The sequence below is a fragment of the Trichechus manatus genome, unplaced genomic scaffold, assembly GCF_000243295.1.
Source record: "Trichechus manatus latirostris isolate Lorelei unplaced genomic scaffold, TriManLat1.0 scaffold00175, whole genome shotgun sequence".
NCBI classification, from domain to species: domain Eukaryota; kingdom Metazoa; phylum Chordata; class Mammalia; order Sirenia; family Trichechidae; genus Trichechus; species Trichechus manatus.
In genome coordinates this window covers 427850-443923 of record NW_004444111.1, presented here as the reverse complement: position 1 = coordinate 443923, position 16074 = coordinate 427850, and the positions used below count along the sequence as shown (strand labels likewise).

Below are 16074 nucleotides of genomic sequence, written 5' to 3'. Positions count from 1 at the left end.
ATTTGTTGAATGGGAAGTTAATTTGCTCTGTAAAGTTTCACCTCAAACACAATAAAATATTTAAAGCAAAAACTCTGTAATGGAGTAACTATTAAAGTCCCCGTTTTACAAATGGGAAGCCAAAACTTAAGGAAGTCATGTAACTTGCCTGAGGTGATATGGATAGCCAGTAAGCGAAGCAGATCAGAACCCAGCCAACTGCCCTAGACATCTAGACCTTGCACTTGTCTTCATTATAATCTGCACTTCCGAAAGTATCGATGAAATAAAATTTCCAAAGAATCTTTACTAAAGAGGACCTTCCTCATCAAGAAGCTCTGATGGCACAGTGATTAAGAGCTCGGCTGCTAACCAAAAGGTCCATGGTTTGAACCTACCAGCCACTCCGCAGGAGAAAGATGTGGGAGTCTGCTTCTGTAAAGATTACGGTCTTGGAAACCCTGTGGGAAGTTCTACTCTGTCCTATAGGGTCCCTGTGAGTTGGAATCAACTTGAGGGCAGTGGGTTTGGTTCTTCATCAGTTTTCTAATTATTGAATACAGTAAAATCAATTTAAACTCTGCTAACTTAGAATTTATGACAGCTTAATAAATATCCGCTTCTGAGGCGGGGATGTGTTTATGTGCTTCACCCACATAACAGTAATATCTGCAAAAGCCGGAACTGTAAGGCCAAAACCTGTCAGAGAAGGAAAACTCAAATATTTTCCACTAAAACGAGCAATAGAAAAATGGTACACTTTCAAAGGTAGAAAACTTGCAAGACCTAGAAAAACAAGGAAGTCCCTTTGAGTTCCGGCTCTCATGGGTTTTACTGTATATACTCAAAAATATGTGTTGGTTACTTTATTGACTTTGGAGGATTGGGCTAAAACCTATGTTTTATAAATGATGTAAATTAATAGCAGGACATTGCTATAGATCAGTGAGTGCTTAATTGCTTTAACACTAATAGCTGTCATTTGTTGAACACCTGTTATGTGCCAACCACTGTGGTCAGCACTTGAACATACATTTTCTCTTTTGTCCATACCAGAACACCCTCAGGATGGCATTACTTTCCTCATTTCCTAACAGGAAATAACAGAGTTTATAGAGGTGAAATAACTGCTTGTGGTTTTATAGTTAGTTATTAGTAGAGCCAGGTTTTTGTAGTTAGATGCCATCAAGTCTCTTCCGACTCATAGCAACCCTATGTACGACCGAATGAAACACTGCCTTGTCCTGCGCCATCCTCACAATCATTCCTATGCTTGAGCTCACTGTTGCAACCACTGTGTCAGTCCATCTCATTGAGTTTCTTCCTCACTTTTGCTGACCCTCTACTTTACCAAGCATGATGATGTTCTTCTCCGGAGACTGGTCCCCCCTAATAATATGTCCAAAGTATGTGAAATGAAGTCTCACAGTCCTTGCTTCTAAGGAGCATTCTGGCTGTACTTCTTCTAAGACAGATTTGTTCGTTCTTCTGGCAGTCTGTGGTATATTCAATACTTTTCACCAGCACTGTAATTCATTGTCCAGCATTCACATGCATAAGAGGCAATTGAAAATACCACGGCTTGGGTTAGGTGTACCTTAGTCCTCAAAGTGACATCTTTTCTTTCAAACACTTTAAAGAAGTCTTTGCAGCAGATTTGTCCAATGCAATACGTCATTTGATTTGTTGACTGCTACTTCCATGGGTGTTGATTATAGACCTAAGTAAAATAGAATCCTTGACAACTTCAATATTTTCTTCATTTATCATGATGTCGTTTATCGGTCCAGTTGTGAGACTCTTTGTTTTCTTTATTTTGAAGTGTAATCCATACTGAAGGCTGTATTCTTTGTTCTTCATCAGTAAGTGCTTCAGGTCCTCTGCTTTCGACAGCATGTTGCAGTTTGTTGATCAGTCTTCCTCCAGTTCTGATGCCATGTTCTTCTTCATATAGTTTGGCTTCTTAGATTATTTGCTCAGCATACAGATTGAAGAAGTATGGTGAAGGGATGCAACCACGACGCACACCTTTTCTGATTTTAAACAACGCAATAGCCCCTTGTCTATGTACAGGTTCCTCATGAGCACAATTAAGTGTTCTGGAATTCTCATTCTTCGCAATGTTATCCATAATTTATGATTCAGACAGTCAAATGCCTTTATATAGTCAAGAAAATATAGGTAAACATCTTTCTGGTACTCTGCCTTCAGCCAAGATCCCTCTGGCATCAGCAGTGATATCTCTCATTCCTCGTCCTCTTCTGAATCCAGCTTGAATTTTTGGCAGTTTCCTGTCGATGTACTGCTGCAACCATTTTTGAATTATCGTCAGCAAAATTTTACTTGCATGTAATACTAAGGATATTGTTTGATAATTTCTGTATTCTGTTTGATCAGCTTTCTTTGGAATGGGCACAAATATGGAACTCTTCCAGTTGGTTGGACAACTTTTGCATTCTAATCACCAGTAATTATCAGTGCATCTTAATTGCATGTTTGATCAATTTCAGACTGCAGAAGTTGGTAAAAATCTTCAGTCTTCAATTTCTTCATCTTTGGCATTAGTAGTTGGTACTAGTATTGCCCTATCACCAACAGCATTGTACTTCAGGATAGATCTTGAAATGTTCTTTTTGACGATGAATGTGATGCCATTTCTCTTCAATTTGTCGGTCCCAGCAGAGTAGACCATAGGATTCTTGTTTCAAAATGGCCAATACCAATCTATTTCATCTCACTGATACCTATGATATTGATCTTTATGAGTTCCATTTCATTTTTTGATGATTTCCAATTTTCCTAGATTCATACTTTGTACATTCCATGTCCCGATTATTCATGGATGTTTGTAGCTTTTTCTTCTCATTTTGAGTCATGCCACTTGAGTAAATGAAGGTCCAGCAAACTTCACTCCATCTACATCATTAAGGTTGACTCTACTTTAAGGAGACTACTTTTCCTCTGCTGTATTTTGAGTACCTTCCAACCTGAGTGGCTCATTTTCTGGCACTATATTATACAATGTTCCACTGCTTTCATAAGGTTTTCACTGGTCAATATTTTCAGAAGTAGACTGCCAGGTATTTCTTCCTAGTCTGTCTTAGTCTCTAAGCTCCACTGAAACCTGTCCAGTGTGGACATTTGAAATACCTACTGGTATTTGAAATACAAGTGGCGTTGCTTCCAGCATCACAGCAACATGCAAGCCACCACAGTGCGACCAACTGACAGACGAGTTGTGGGTAAAGCCAGGAATGAAACCTAAATCTTTGTGATTGTAAAACCTGTATCCTTTCTAATATGCCATCCCTCGAAAATAAGTACTTACAGTGTGCATGATTACAATTTTTCTGTGTACTACTACCCCCTGTGCAAAATACTACTTGCTTGGACTACAACAATAGGCTCCAGCTACTCTGCTCAGTCTTAGAAGAAATACAACCGGAATAATCCTGAGAAGCCAGGATGTCGAGAGCTCTTCTGCTGACTTTGAACAGTCATTGGAAAAGACCAGTTGCTAGAAAAGGACATCATGTTTGATAAAGTCGAGGGTCAAGGGAAACCCTCAATGAGGTAGACTGGCACAACAGCTATAACAATGGACACAAGCATACCAATGATTATGAAGATGGTGGGGGACCAGGCAAATTTCATTATGTTATACCTAAGGTCTCCGTGAGTTGGAGCGTACCTGATGGCAACTAACAAAAATAACATTGCACATATATGCCTGCCAATCTCCTGCCCTTTCTTCAATTGCAGGCAGGAAGATCTCTTTTAGCTGCATTTCTGATTATGTCACTTTCCTACTTAAACCCCTGAGTAACTTCACACTCTCAGCATGAAGACCAGTCTCCTTGTCATGACTCCAGTGCCCCTCCAGCCTTATCTTGGTCTCCTGACCCCTTCATGAGCATATTGTAATCTCCTGTTTTGTATCTAACACCCTCTGTGTCACAGTATGTCATAATTCTGATCATCTGTTTGTGTGATTACGTGAGCCATGTCTGTATCCCCACCAGGCAGTAGCTCCCCTAGGCAGGAACCATACCTGCCTTGTTTATTATTGAAACCCCAGGACTGACCACAGTACCTTACATATACTTACGAAAACTAGGTTTTATTTAAATCGTTTATAATTGTTCATTCTCAGAGTAATCCAGAATTAATATTTTATTTTTCCAATACTGAGACCTTGAATGTGTGGGGACACAAATATGGAACATATGTATTTTTAATAACTTTCATATGATTTGTGAACATTGAGTTTATCCATAATAATAGCTAACAATTATTATTTCCTATGCGACATGCATGGTACCAAGCATTTTACAGTCATTATCTCAATTAATCTTAATCCTCAAAATAATCATCTGAGGGCAGGTGCTATTATCAATCTCATTTATCTAAAATGGAGACTTAGAAAACTTAAGTTACTTCACTGACAATATACCCAAGATTCAAACCAAGACCTGTATAATTCTCCGCAACTGGGCCTTACTGCCTTTTTAGAAATAGAATGCACCCTTAGAAAACCTTGTTTCTCTGTGGAGTCATTTCCTTGTTATTTGTTCATTTGGGCAACAAATGTTTATTGAGTCTATGATATGTAAGGCACTGTGATGGTGCTAGGTGTGTGCATCAGTTATAAAAACAGACTTACCATAATTTAAGGCAAATAACACATGCCTTCTACATTTGTTTGCCAACGTGCCCTCCCCCTACAAGATATTTTCATAAGTACCACTATGCCAATTTTTTTCTTTTTTACATGTTGCTGTAAAAAAAAAAAAAATTAGCAAAGGATGCTTACAAAAATACCTCACGGGGGGAGATCACAGTTGGCAAACAAACACAGAAGATATGCGTTATTAGTATAAAAATACAGTCGTCACTTCCTGTGGCACGAGCAATACAGGGGGAAAACAGACAACCAACCAACTAGTTCACACAAGAGAGTGCACTGCACACTAATTGCTGCAATGGGGTAGAACAAGGTTCTAAGGTGGTACATAGGAGGGGGACAAAACCTAGAGGCTAGGATCCAGAAAGACATCCTTGAGGAAGTGGTGCTGACACTAAGTTATGATAGATAAGACACGGAGGAGAAGTACTCAGGGACTAGATCAAAAAGAACTTTGCAAGCCATGTTCAAGAGTTTGGATTAAAAGTGAAGGGGAGGTTATTAAAGGACTTTAAGCAGCATACAAGTGGCATATCAGATTTGCAGTTCAGAAATATCACTCTGGCTGCAGTGTACAGGAAGACTTGGAGTAGGGGAAAATGAAGATAATGCTGACTCGGTCATCTCAATAAGACATAATGGTGATGATACTGGGTGATGGAATTAGGTGAGGGCAATAAGAGTCCATAGAAATGGAGGGATTAAAGCATTATAAAGGAGATAGAGTCCATAGGGCTTGGTCATTGATAGGATGAGAGATAAGCATAGGACCCAAGGATGGAATCCAAATTCTTGCTGGAGCAGGGGAATGGAGAGTGGGGGGAGGCGCCATTCACCAAGGAAGGGAACCCCAGAACAGTCAAACTTGGCTCGGAAAAGAGAGGCTGACTTCAAAATACTTTGTTGTTTTAATAATGGGTCTTAGAGAAGGAATTGGTGATAAAATTCTCCTATACAAAAAATGAGAAATCACAGAACCTGATCAGACAGATTAAAAGAGAGAGAAGAACCCAGAAAACACATGATCATATAGTTCAATGCCAAGCACACATAGTAGGAGCCCAAATACAGTGTCAGAAGTGAGCATAGACGTAGGAGATAAAAACTAAGTAGTCATTAATGAAAAGGCATATATGGAGTACACATTTCTTAAGAACTGACTGAAATACAACAATATGTTTTACTGAGAAAAAATAAAGTATTTATTTGAAAATGCAAAAGTATAATGAAAAATGTGCCTTAAACTTGCCAAGAACATGTAGGAACTAGAACTCTCATAGACCTGCTAATGGGAATGTAAAATAGTACAACTACTTTGGGAAACAGTTTGGAAATTTCTTTAAAAATTAACCATACAACCCAGCCACTTCATTCCTAGTATTTACCAAGAGAAGTGAAAAATGTATGTGTATACAAAGACTTGTGGATGAATATTCATAGCAGTTTTATTCATAATAACTAAAAGCTGGAACAACCCAAATGTCCATTAACAAGTGAGCAGATAAACAAATCGTGATACATCCATATAATAGAATACTACTCAACAATAAAAAGGCACAAACTATTGATATATGCAACCACATGAGTGACTCTCAATATAGTTACACCAGGTAAAAGAATCCAGACAGAAAAGAGTATATACTATGTGGTTCCAGTTGTACAAGATTCTATAAAATAGTGACAGAAGACATATCAGTAGTTGCCTGGCTCAGGGAGTGAAATGGGTGACAAAGGAGGGGTAATGGATGTATTCATTATCTTGATTGTGATTATGATCTCTGGGATGTCATAAGAAGACCTCAGGGCAAACAGAGAAGAAATAAAATTGGATTTCTTAACTATCCTAGTGAAAGTAACCATGACTTAAATTAAATCAGCTGGCCAATAATGTAGGCAAGCAACTTCTTGTTTTTGACCAGGTTGCTTGGTGATCTGTGACTTACTTCTGCTACTGTATGGTACAGATGACTTTTCCTTTTCCCATCTTCTTGCCTCCATTAACTTTCCCTTTATTTTTTTTATTCAAACCTCATGCCACTAAAAATATATATAAGTAAATGAAACCATTTTAAATATTCAAATGCAGTTTTGATATTCTTTCAAACATTCTTTCAAATGCATTCTAGAATGTGTTGGTCTTCTTTTCTTTTTGAGGGGTCAGTGGGAAATGCTTTTAAGCCAGATCGTCTTGGATCGGAATGCCAGTTTTGCCACTGACTGGCCTTGTACTTTACGTTTGTCAGTTAACTTCTCTGATCTTCAGATTCCTCACATGAAACGTAGAGATAGAAGCTATATTTCAAGGGTCAATTTTAAGATTAGAAGTGACTATTCACTATGGTGTCTAGTGGAGCCCTGGTAGTGCAGTGGTTAAGAGCTCAGCTGCTAACCAAAAGGTCAGCAGTTTGGATCCACCAGCCGCTCCTTGGAAACCCTATGGGGCAGTTCTACTCTATCCTACAGGGTCACTGTGAGTCGAAATTCACCGACGGCAATAGTTTTTTGGGTTTTGGTGGTGTCTAATAAAATCATTTGCTTGCTATTATATATTGACATCAAATCTTTGAGATCATGCACTATATATCTTTACTTAAGTCAACCATCTATAACAGCTGAACACATACCAAAACCGTGAAGAGTCTAGTAAACCAGGACATTTGGTAACATACAAAATGATGAATTTACCTTTCTGTGCACTTTGGGCTGACATGTTAACTCTGCTTTAATTGTATGCAGTACACCTGGTGGACATTTGGAACGTCATAGAAGCATTGCGGGAAAATGCTCTGAACAACCTGGACCCAAACATAGAACTCAATGTGGCCCGCTTGGAGGCTGTACTTTCCACCATTTTTTACCAGCTCAACAAACGGATGCCAACCACTCACCAAATCCACGTGGAACAGTCCATCAGCCTCCTGCTTAACTTCCTGCTTGCAGCCTTTGATCCGTAAGCTCCCTCTGATTGTCTGTTAACTCTAGGTATTTGGTGTTCTCTTCCTCTTGCACTTCGTGGTCTTTTCTCCCAAATAACTCTCTAGAGTAACCAACTATCTCTTTATCGTTAATCAGCTGTTTATGCCAATAAAGACTCCATGTCTTTAAGATAAATTTTAAGTGTGTGAAAAAGACTAGAGAACGAAATAATACCACAACAACTTGAGGACAATTGTCTTTTATATGCTGACTTTAGTTAAATTCATCCCACGCTTCCTAGAAGCTGTGGACGCTTGAAATGCTGCATGATGACATGTCTGTGGAGTGAATTAATGAAGCATGAAGTGGGGGGATGTTTTTAACTCTCTTCTTTGCAAATTATCTCAGGCAGTGTGTCTGAGGTGTCATAACAAGACCCTACAGCAATCAAGGAAGGAATTGAAAAGGGTTTCTTGACTATCCGAGTGAAAGTAACCATGACTTGGCGTTAAATGGGCTGGTCAATAATGTGACACCATAAAACAATGTGATGGTGCCCACACACCACTTTTAATACTCAGCCTCATTATTTTATAATTTTCCCCCATAGAATCCAAGAATTTCAGAGCTGGCAGAGATCTTAGAAGACTGTTGCTCCAAAGCTCTTATTTTACAGATGAGGCAACTGAAGCACAACGAGACTGGCACTTGCCCAGTGTCATGCAGCATGGTAGTAGCACAGTGGGGACTTAGGGGTCCAGCTAAGGCTTTTTTTCCAAGGCATTTGTGGCAGCCTTATTAAATGTAAGAACTTCCCTGAACTACATTATCAGCCTAAATTTTCTAAAGGACTTTTGTCAGTAGTCCCTAGTCTGCATATAATATCAACAGCTCCATTTTTACCACTTGGTTTGCATATTAAAAGGGAAAATAGCTAGCCTGACATTTCAGCATCTCATTTTAAGAGTCTTGGGCGATTTTGCTTAGTCTCCTTGTCTGACCAATACATAGAGTATTTTCACCTTGGTAGTGGAGATGTTCCAGCCACGTGATTTTATTATGCCATTCACTTACAAAAGTCACCAGCTGTCACTCTGCAACCTGGAGTGGTAGCCGTATTGTTCTGCTTAGCTGTACCAGTGTATGTTATTGTTTCCCTGGTGTTCGTATTTTGAGAATGCTCGACTTCAAATAAATAATTTTAGGATAAGCAGTCCCGCTTGATAGATTCCTTGCTTCTTCTGTCAGACTTCAGAACTAGATGTATTGGTTTGGCCCAATCGCTATGGTAACCAGGTGGTAGGGCAGGTAGACAAGGCTGTGGTTCCTCATGACAGGTGGCCGAGTGGAACCAGGCTGTGGAATTTCTGTAACGTCATTTCCATCCTGTGCCCTTGACAAGAGTCTGGCAGCTTTCAGGCATGCCACCAAAGTCTCTGGGGATTTATTATTTTGCTGAGGCTGTTTGTGTAACAATGGAAAATGTAAAAAGAGAACTATAAATTCCTGCTTAATCCCGAGTTATTGCCAGAGTACAGACTCATAAGAAATCAAAGCCAAAAAGTAATTTGTACTTATTCCGTAAATACAGAGACAGGGCCAGATAATGTTTTATGAAATATATGGGATTCAGACTAATAGAGTTAGATTTTTCACTTCAGTTTAGAAATATTGGGAAAATAATTTCAAAAAATAGAGAAGTATTTACAACAATAAAAAAAAGAAACAGGAAAAAAAATAGAGATGAACTGTTCTGTAAAAAGCCACTTATGTAGCTGAATCATTTCAGGGTTGACCAGTGCTAAGCTTAAGGACTCAAGGTAAGGCGCAATTCACACAAATGTTCAGAAGACATGTTTGTTTGATAACTACTCTTCTTATAGACAGCAAGGCCCTTGATGTATGCTTTCAATAATCCCATTGTACTGATTTATAAGCATATCCACATAGACACTACAGTCTGCTGATACTTTTTCTGCTTTCTTTCCTTTGGCACAGCAAGTATGTATGAGTAGTTCTACTGCTGCTAAAATTTTCCATCAAATGGCTTTTGGAATTTTAGATGTGAGATTTAAGCCATCAGTCACTGACTGGAAATGTAACTTAAAAGCAGATCTATAGCAAGAGAAACTTAAGAAAAAAATGAATGTTCAATTCTATTTCTTGTAACAGTAAACTTCTATTTATACAAATGAGATCCAGTATGGGAACTGGATGTGATGTCACTTCTGACCACCCGTCATATGACACAGCCCAAGTGTTTAAGAGAGCTTTCAGTATTTTGACCGACATAGATAAGCCTCATATGTCGATCAAAGACATGTTGTTGCTGTTATAGAACCACCAAAACAGTTAGGAGATTTTCTGCTATTTCTTATAAAAATCAGAGAATACTCAAAAGGAAGATAAGAGATGCCTTAAGAACCTAACTCTAAAGAGGTAATGTTAAAGATGAACGAAAGAAAAGACAGTATAGCAGTTTAAACCCGTGAGCAATAAGAAATTGTACTCAAAGAAACTTGGTCATTTTTGGTGATGCTTTAAAATTCACCAGATGCAGACCGTTGGGCTCTACCAAGCAAATGGAAACCTGAAATGGAGGATCAAAGCCCATTTCACTTGAAGATTTCCCTGGACACCAGGCTCACCTTCTCACAACCATAGTTCCCAGAATCGCAAACGCCTTCCCATGCAAACACAAAAAAATAGCTGGATCTAGTTCCATACAGTCAGCTTACTGTAGACCATGATAAGTTCCTGGTTGCAGTATTGTTCTGCTCTTTGGCCAAGCCAACCTCTTAGAAGATACAGTGCATAATTACATTTGTAGGGTGATTTACAGAATGTTAGGAGCTAGCATTTGACCCCAATGGCCTATGCCAGTCTGTGCTGTTTTGTCACTGAAGTGGCAGTCTCTTGAGTGTAGAAGACTTTTGTTCTTCCCAACTTTCCTTCTAAAAATAACTGTGTCCTTGGGAGGGGTCACCCAATGAGCTATTACCAACCGACTCCTAAGCAGACATTGTCGATGCCCAGCTGCAGTCTTTTTTCCAGTCTCTAAGACAATGGATAGAAACCCTGGTGGTATAGTGGTTAAGAGCTACGGCTGCTAACCAAAAAGTCAGCAATTTGAATCCACCAGGCACTCCTTGGAAACCCTGTGGGGCAGTTCCACTCTGTCCTTTAGGATAGCTGTGAGTCGGCATCCACTTGACGGCAACAGGTTTGTTTTTTTTTTTGTTTTGTTTCTTTAGGACAATGGATAGATGTGCCTGGGAAGGATGGGAAAAGAGGTGTCAGAAGAGAGGAGAAGGGGCTGAGAGAGAAGAAGATATATGGTAAAATAGCCAGGGCCTCGCACGAGTCTCTTCCGCTTTTTTCTTTCCTTCAATCACCCCAGGAATTGGCCTGCCTCCTTCCCATCTCTGATGCCAGGAGCTTCCCACATGAGGCTCTTTCCTTCAGAATCTGCTGACAAATTGGCAGCGCCTTTTTCTCTCACCTCTTGTCCATATGCCAGTGAAAAATCTTCTTTGAAGCATTCTAAGGATTTTTACTTTTTTTTTTTTTAAGGAAATAAAGAGTAACTCAAAAGAAAAACATGATGGAAAGTTAAAAGATAAAAATAATTATAAAGTCTGTAATGTGAGGTCTTTTTGAGAGGCAGGGTCACATACTGTGATATATTGGGAAGCTCTTCATTTTTCACAGCCGAGTTGATCACACTCCCCCAGGTCCTGCTGTTGTAGTGCGTAGCTTACTGTTTATATGACTGCCCCCCACAAGCCACTTTAAGGTGAGACTCTGTCCTGCTCTTCTTTGTTTGCATAGCACCTGAGACAATATCCAGTACATGAATGAGTGAAAATCCAAGGTTGATCCTTCTTAGGTCTTGTCACACTAATTACTTTTAATTCTTTTTTTGAGATTCAAAAACCCATTACCGTCAAGTCAATTCCGACTCATAGCAACCCTAAAGGACAGAGTAGAACTACCCCATAGGGTTTCCAAGGAGCACCTGGTGGATTCGAACTGCTGACCTTTTGGTTATAAATCTTTTTTATATTCCCAAGGCTAGTGCACCCACATTTGCTCTGTCACCGAGATTCACATCCTCTATTTTTACTTTTGCTTCATACAGAAGAGAACTAGATGTTCATGGTTACTAATGTGAGTGATCCTATTTTCACAAAACAACTTCAATCCACTTCTGTTACTTTCCTCCTACTTCTCTGGGAAACATTAACGAAAACTTTTGTCTCATTGACTTAATCTCATTTCAGTTAATAGAATCTTCCTTCTTAGGACAGTGCCTCAAAGTAGATGATGTGACAGTGGCCTTGTTTTTATTTAGCAAATATCATTTTCACATATATCCAGTCACCCCAAAATCATAGTAGGACAATGATAAATAATAAAAGAAACAGTAATTTTCCCACTTTCAGAGGGCAAGATATATACTTAATGCCAATTCTCACAAAATAATAATATAATGATTACAATAGCTAAGATGTATTAAGCTTTTATTGTGCACCAACAATCTGAGTAGTTTGGCAACATTTTTATTACAATTTTCCAAGTTAAGGAGCTGATGAAGTTGAGATGTAGAGTGATTAAATAACTTGCAGGTTATACAGCTTCATACTAGATGAGATGAGTAGGGAAATAATCATTTTGTTTCAGGAATCAGTTTAAGTTCAGCTCTATTTATATTTTTTAAAAATCAAGATTTTATTTTAAAATATCAGAATTAATGTACTTTTTTTTTCCCTGACCTACTGAGCTCATTACAAGATGCTATTATTTTACTCACATTCCTAACCTTTCCAGTGTGTGGTATTTAGAGATATTTGATGAGCATATATGAAAGAAATATTTGGGTGGAAAATTTTTACATTGTAGCATTAGAGGCAATTTTATGACAGTTACTCAAAACTCCAGATCCATCCTATAATAGTCTTACATAGTGAATACAAAATGCTGGTATTTTCCTCTCGGTTTGACATATTCCACCTCGCTGAACCATTAACTGCTGTTCCCACTGCCGAGCCCCGTGACACTCTGAAAGGTACCACAGCACTATTTCAAATGGGTGGATATAAAATAATCCTGGAACGCTGCCAAAATCCTTCTGCCTTTTGAATTTTAAAAATGATTGTGATATTTAATGTGAGATGTACTACAAGGTACACAGGCATTTCTTTTTGTGCCAATGAAAGATATTGTTTGCTTTTGAGGCAATATGAATGTGTGAGAGCAAAGGAAAGAGAGAAGAGTTATATAAAACCAAATGTTCTTCCCTTTTATTTTTATTACCTATAGCTAAGACTAAATACTGGAAACAGTATTTACTTGGCTTGGTGGTTTTTTCCTAGCATTTCTTAAATTCGAGATGTTCATATAACATTCTCCTCTAATAAGTAAAATTTTGTTCTGGTGGAAAATACTTTGTTCAGTATTCCTACATGTCACTGAAATAGAATCACTTCCCAAAGAATTTTCACAATTTAGGTAAATTGAACATGCTTACTGCCTCTCATCTTTCTGTCAGACTTCTACTTTGGATGAGTGGCAGATGGCATTTCATTGGAGGGGTAGGGTGGGAAAGAATGGATACAAGATACGGTTTCAAACACACGTAATCAAAAAATTGTACCAATGAGCCTTATGCTGCCTAGGTTGATAATCTGGCCTTGGAGTGAGTTTGGTGCTTTGGTTGGGCACAAACTCTTATAGGAGATAGTCAGTAAGAGATGCTGTTTATTGAACATCTAGGATGTGCTAGGGACTCTGCAAGGTGCTTTATTTTAATCTTATACCATTTTCAAAACAACCTAGCAAGGCACAATATACTGATTGTGACCCTGAAGTTCAGGGGAAAAACATTAGAAATTTGCCCAGGGTCACTCAGACGCATCAATATAGCCTCAACTACTAAATGGTATAACCAGAATTGTACCCCTGCTCTGCTTGACTCCAAAGCCCAACTTCATTCCAGTATACCACAGTGCTTAACAACTCAACTTATTAACATATTCTCTACTCCAATATACACAGTAACAATACAGGTAGTCCCCGATTTAGAACAGGGTTTCATTCCGATGACTCTGTCGTAAGTCAGTTCTAACTTAAGTTGAATACCTCATATACTCAAATACTTTTTTTTTTTTTTTTTAGTTTTCATTATTATTGCCTTTTATTATCAGTATCTTTATAAATCCAATCTTTGTCTTTGGGGATGGGAAACATTACATATAAACTTACAGATATATTTTAACATTATATGTAGTACATATTGGAGCCCTGGTGGCACAGTGGTTAAGCATTTGGCTGCTCACCAAAAGTTTGGCAATTCAAATCCACCAGCTTCTCCTTGGAAACCCTATGGGGCAGTATCTACTGTGTCATATGGGATCACTCCAAGTCGCAATTGACTCAACAGCAATGGGTAGTACATATTACTAACAGTAAGATGTACAAAAGTAAAAAAATATACGATCATAATTATGGTTCATCATAACTCAAATACGTTGTGAGTCGGAGACTACCTGTATCTAAAAAGGAATTTGATGTAATTAATGCCCCTCCCTTTGTGCCTTACTTACTGCCTCGTGTTTTAATTCCCTGATAACGTTTAGCATTAAAAACCAGTTGCCATTGAGTGAGTTCCAACTCATGGGGGACCCCATGTGTATCAGAATAGAACTATGCTCCATAGGGTTTTCAACAGCTAATTTTTCAGAAGTAGATTGCCACGCTTTTCTTCCAAGATGCCTCTGGGTGGACTTGAACCACCAGCCTTTCAGTTAGCATTTTAACTGTTTGCACCAGTTTTAACTCCATCCTTAGTATTGTTGTTATTGTGTGCCATTGAGTCAATTCCGACTCATAACGACCCTATATGACAGAGTAGAACTGCTCCATAGGGTGGCCCAGGCTGTAATCTTTCCAGGTGCGGATCTCCAGTCTTTTCTCCTGCAGAGCAACTGGTGGGCTCAAACCCGGGCTTTTGGTTGGCAGCTGAGCGCTTTAACCATTGCTCCATGAGGGTTCCTCATCCTTAGCATTAGTAGCTGTCAAATTCAGATGATGTTTATCAATCTCAGATAGAATTGCAAGAATAGGTAAGTATATAATAGTTGCCTTCCTACCACACATGAGGAAAGAATGATTTTGTGCTATGTACCAAGGTACACAGTTCTCCAAACTCCACAGATCTTGATTCCCTATAGCCAGTTGGGGAGGGAGGTGTCTCAACAGTACTGGCTCCTTCCGTTTAGGAGGAGCCCCTGGCAACCTCAGCTGGCTCAGTGCTATGAGGACAACTGAGTTCTCTTCCCAGATGTTTTGCTAACTTTGTGGTGAGTCCACAGAGATGCCGGGGCCAAATAAGGGGTCTCTGTTCATAGGTTAACTTCACTATCCTAAAAACAAGAGGAATTATGTTTTATGTGATCAGTTCTAAATTCAATGCATCACATAAACTGCATCTTCTAATCTTATGGACTAAAATCAATCATTGTAAATTTACTCAAACAGTATTTCTCAATATATATCTTAAATACTAAGTCAGAAAGTTCCTTTTCACTTGTGCATTCATTAATGTAGCAAACATATGTGCTAAGTGCTATGATAGGCTGGGGATGAAAGATGAATAAGACAAGGTCCTTGCCCTTTGTAATAATATGTTGTATTGAAATTAACTGGTTTTGGCCCTTTCTCCCCAGTAGACATTGAACAAATGAAGCATAGGAGGCATGTCTTATTCATCTTTGCATCCCCAACCTCTGGGACAATGCCAATAGATATTTACTGAGTAACTAAATAAGTGGTTAATATGACTGTGATTCAAATTTATGCACCAACCACTAAGGCCAAAGATGAAGAAATTGAAGATTTTTACCAGCTTCCGCAGTCTGAAATTGATCGAACACGCACTCAGGTTTCATTGATAATTACTGGTGATTGGAATGCAAACGTTGGAAACGAAGAAGGATCAGTAGTTGGAAAATATGGCCTTGGTGATAGAAACAGTGTCGGAGATCGCATGATAGAATTTTGCAATACCACGACTTCTTCACTGCAAATACCTTTTTTCACCAACATAAACGGCAACTCTACACATGGACCTCACCAGATGGAATACACAGGAATCAAACTGACTACATCTATGGAAAGAGACGATGGAAAAGCTCAGTATCATCAGTCAAAATAAGGCCGGGGCCAACTGCGGAACAGACCATCAATTGCTCATATGCAAGTTCAAGTAGAAACTGAAGAAAATTAGAACAAGTCCATGAGAGCCTTGAGTATATCCCACCTGAATTTAGAGACCATCTCAAGAATAGATTTGATGCATTGAACACTAATGACCGAAGACCAGACGAGTTGTGGAATGACATCAAGGACATTATACATGAAAAAAGCAAGAGGTCATTAAAAAGACAGGAAAGAAAGAAAAGACCAAAATGGATGTCAGAAGAGACTCTGAAACT

At 38.8% G+C, this 16074-nt stretch overlaps 1 protein-coding gene across 13 annotated transcripts in view; it reads left to right on the top strand.

The window, feature by feature from the left end:
• Positions 1 to 16074, top strand: part of DTNA (dystrobrevin alpha) — a 446516-nt gene that overhangs the window by 317581 nt on the left and 112861 nt on the right. For all 13 annotated transcript variants that reach the window (XM_004386871.1, XM_004386875.1, XM_004386870.1 and 10 more), the window contains one exon: positions 7400 to 7613. In XM_004386871.1, the coding sequence (XP_004386928.1) occupies positions 7400 to 7613 (214 nt within the window). The remainder of the gene's footprint in view (positions 1 to 7399; positions 7614 to 16074) is intronic.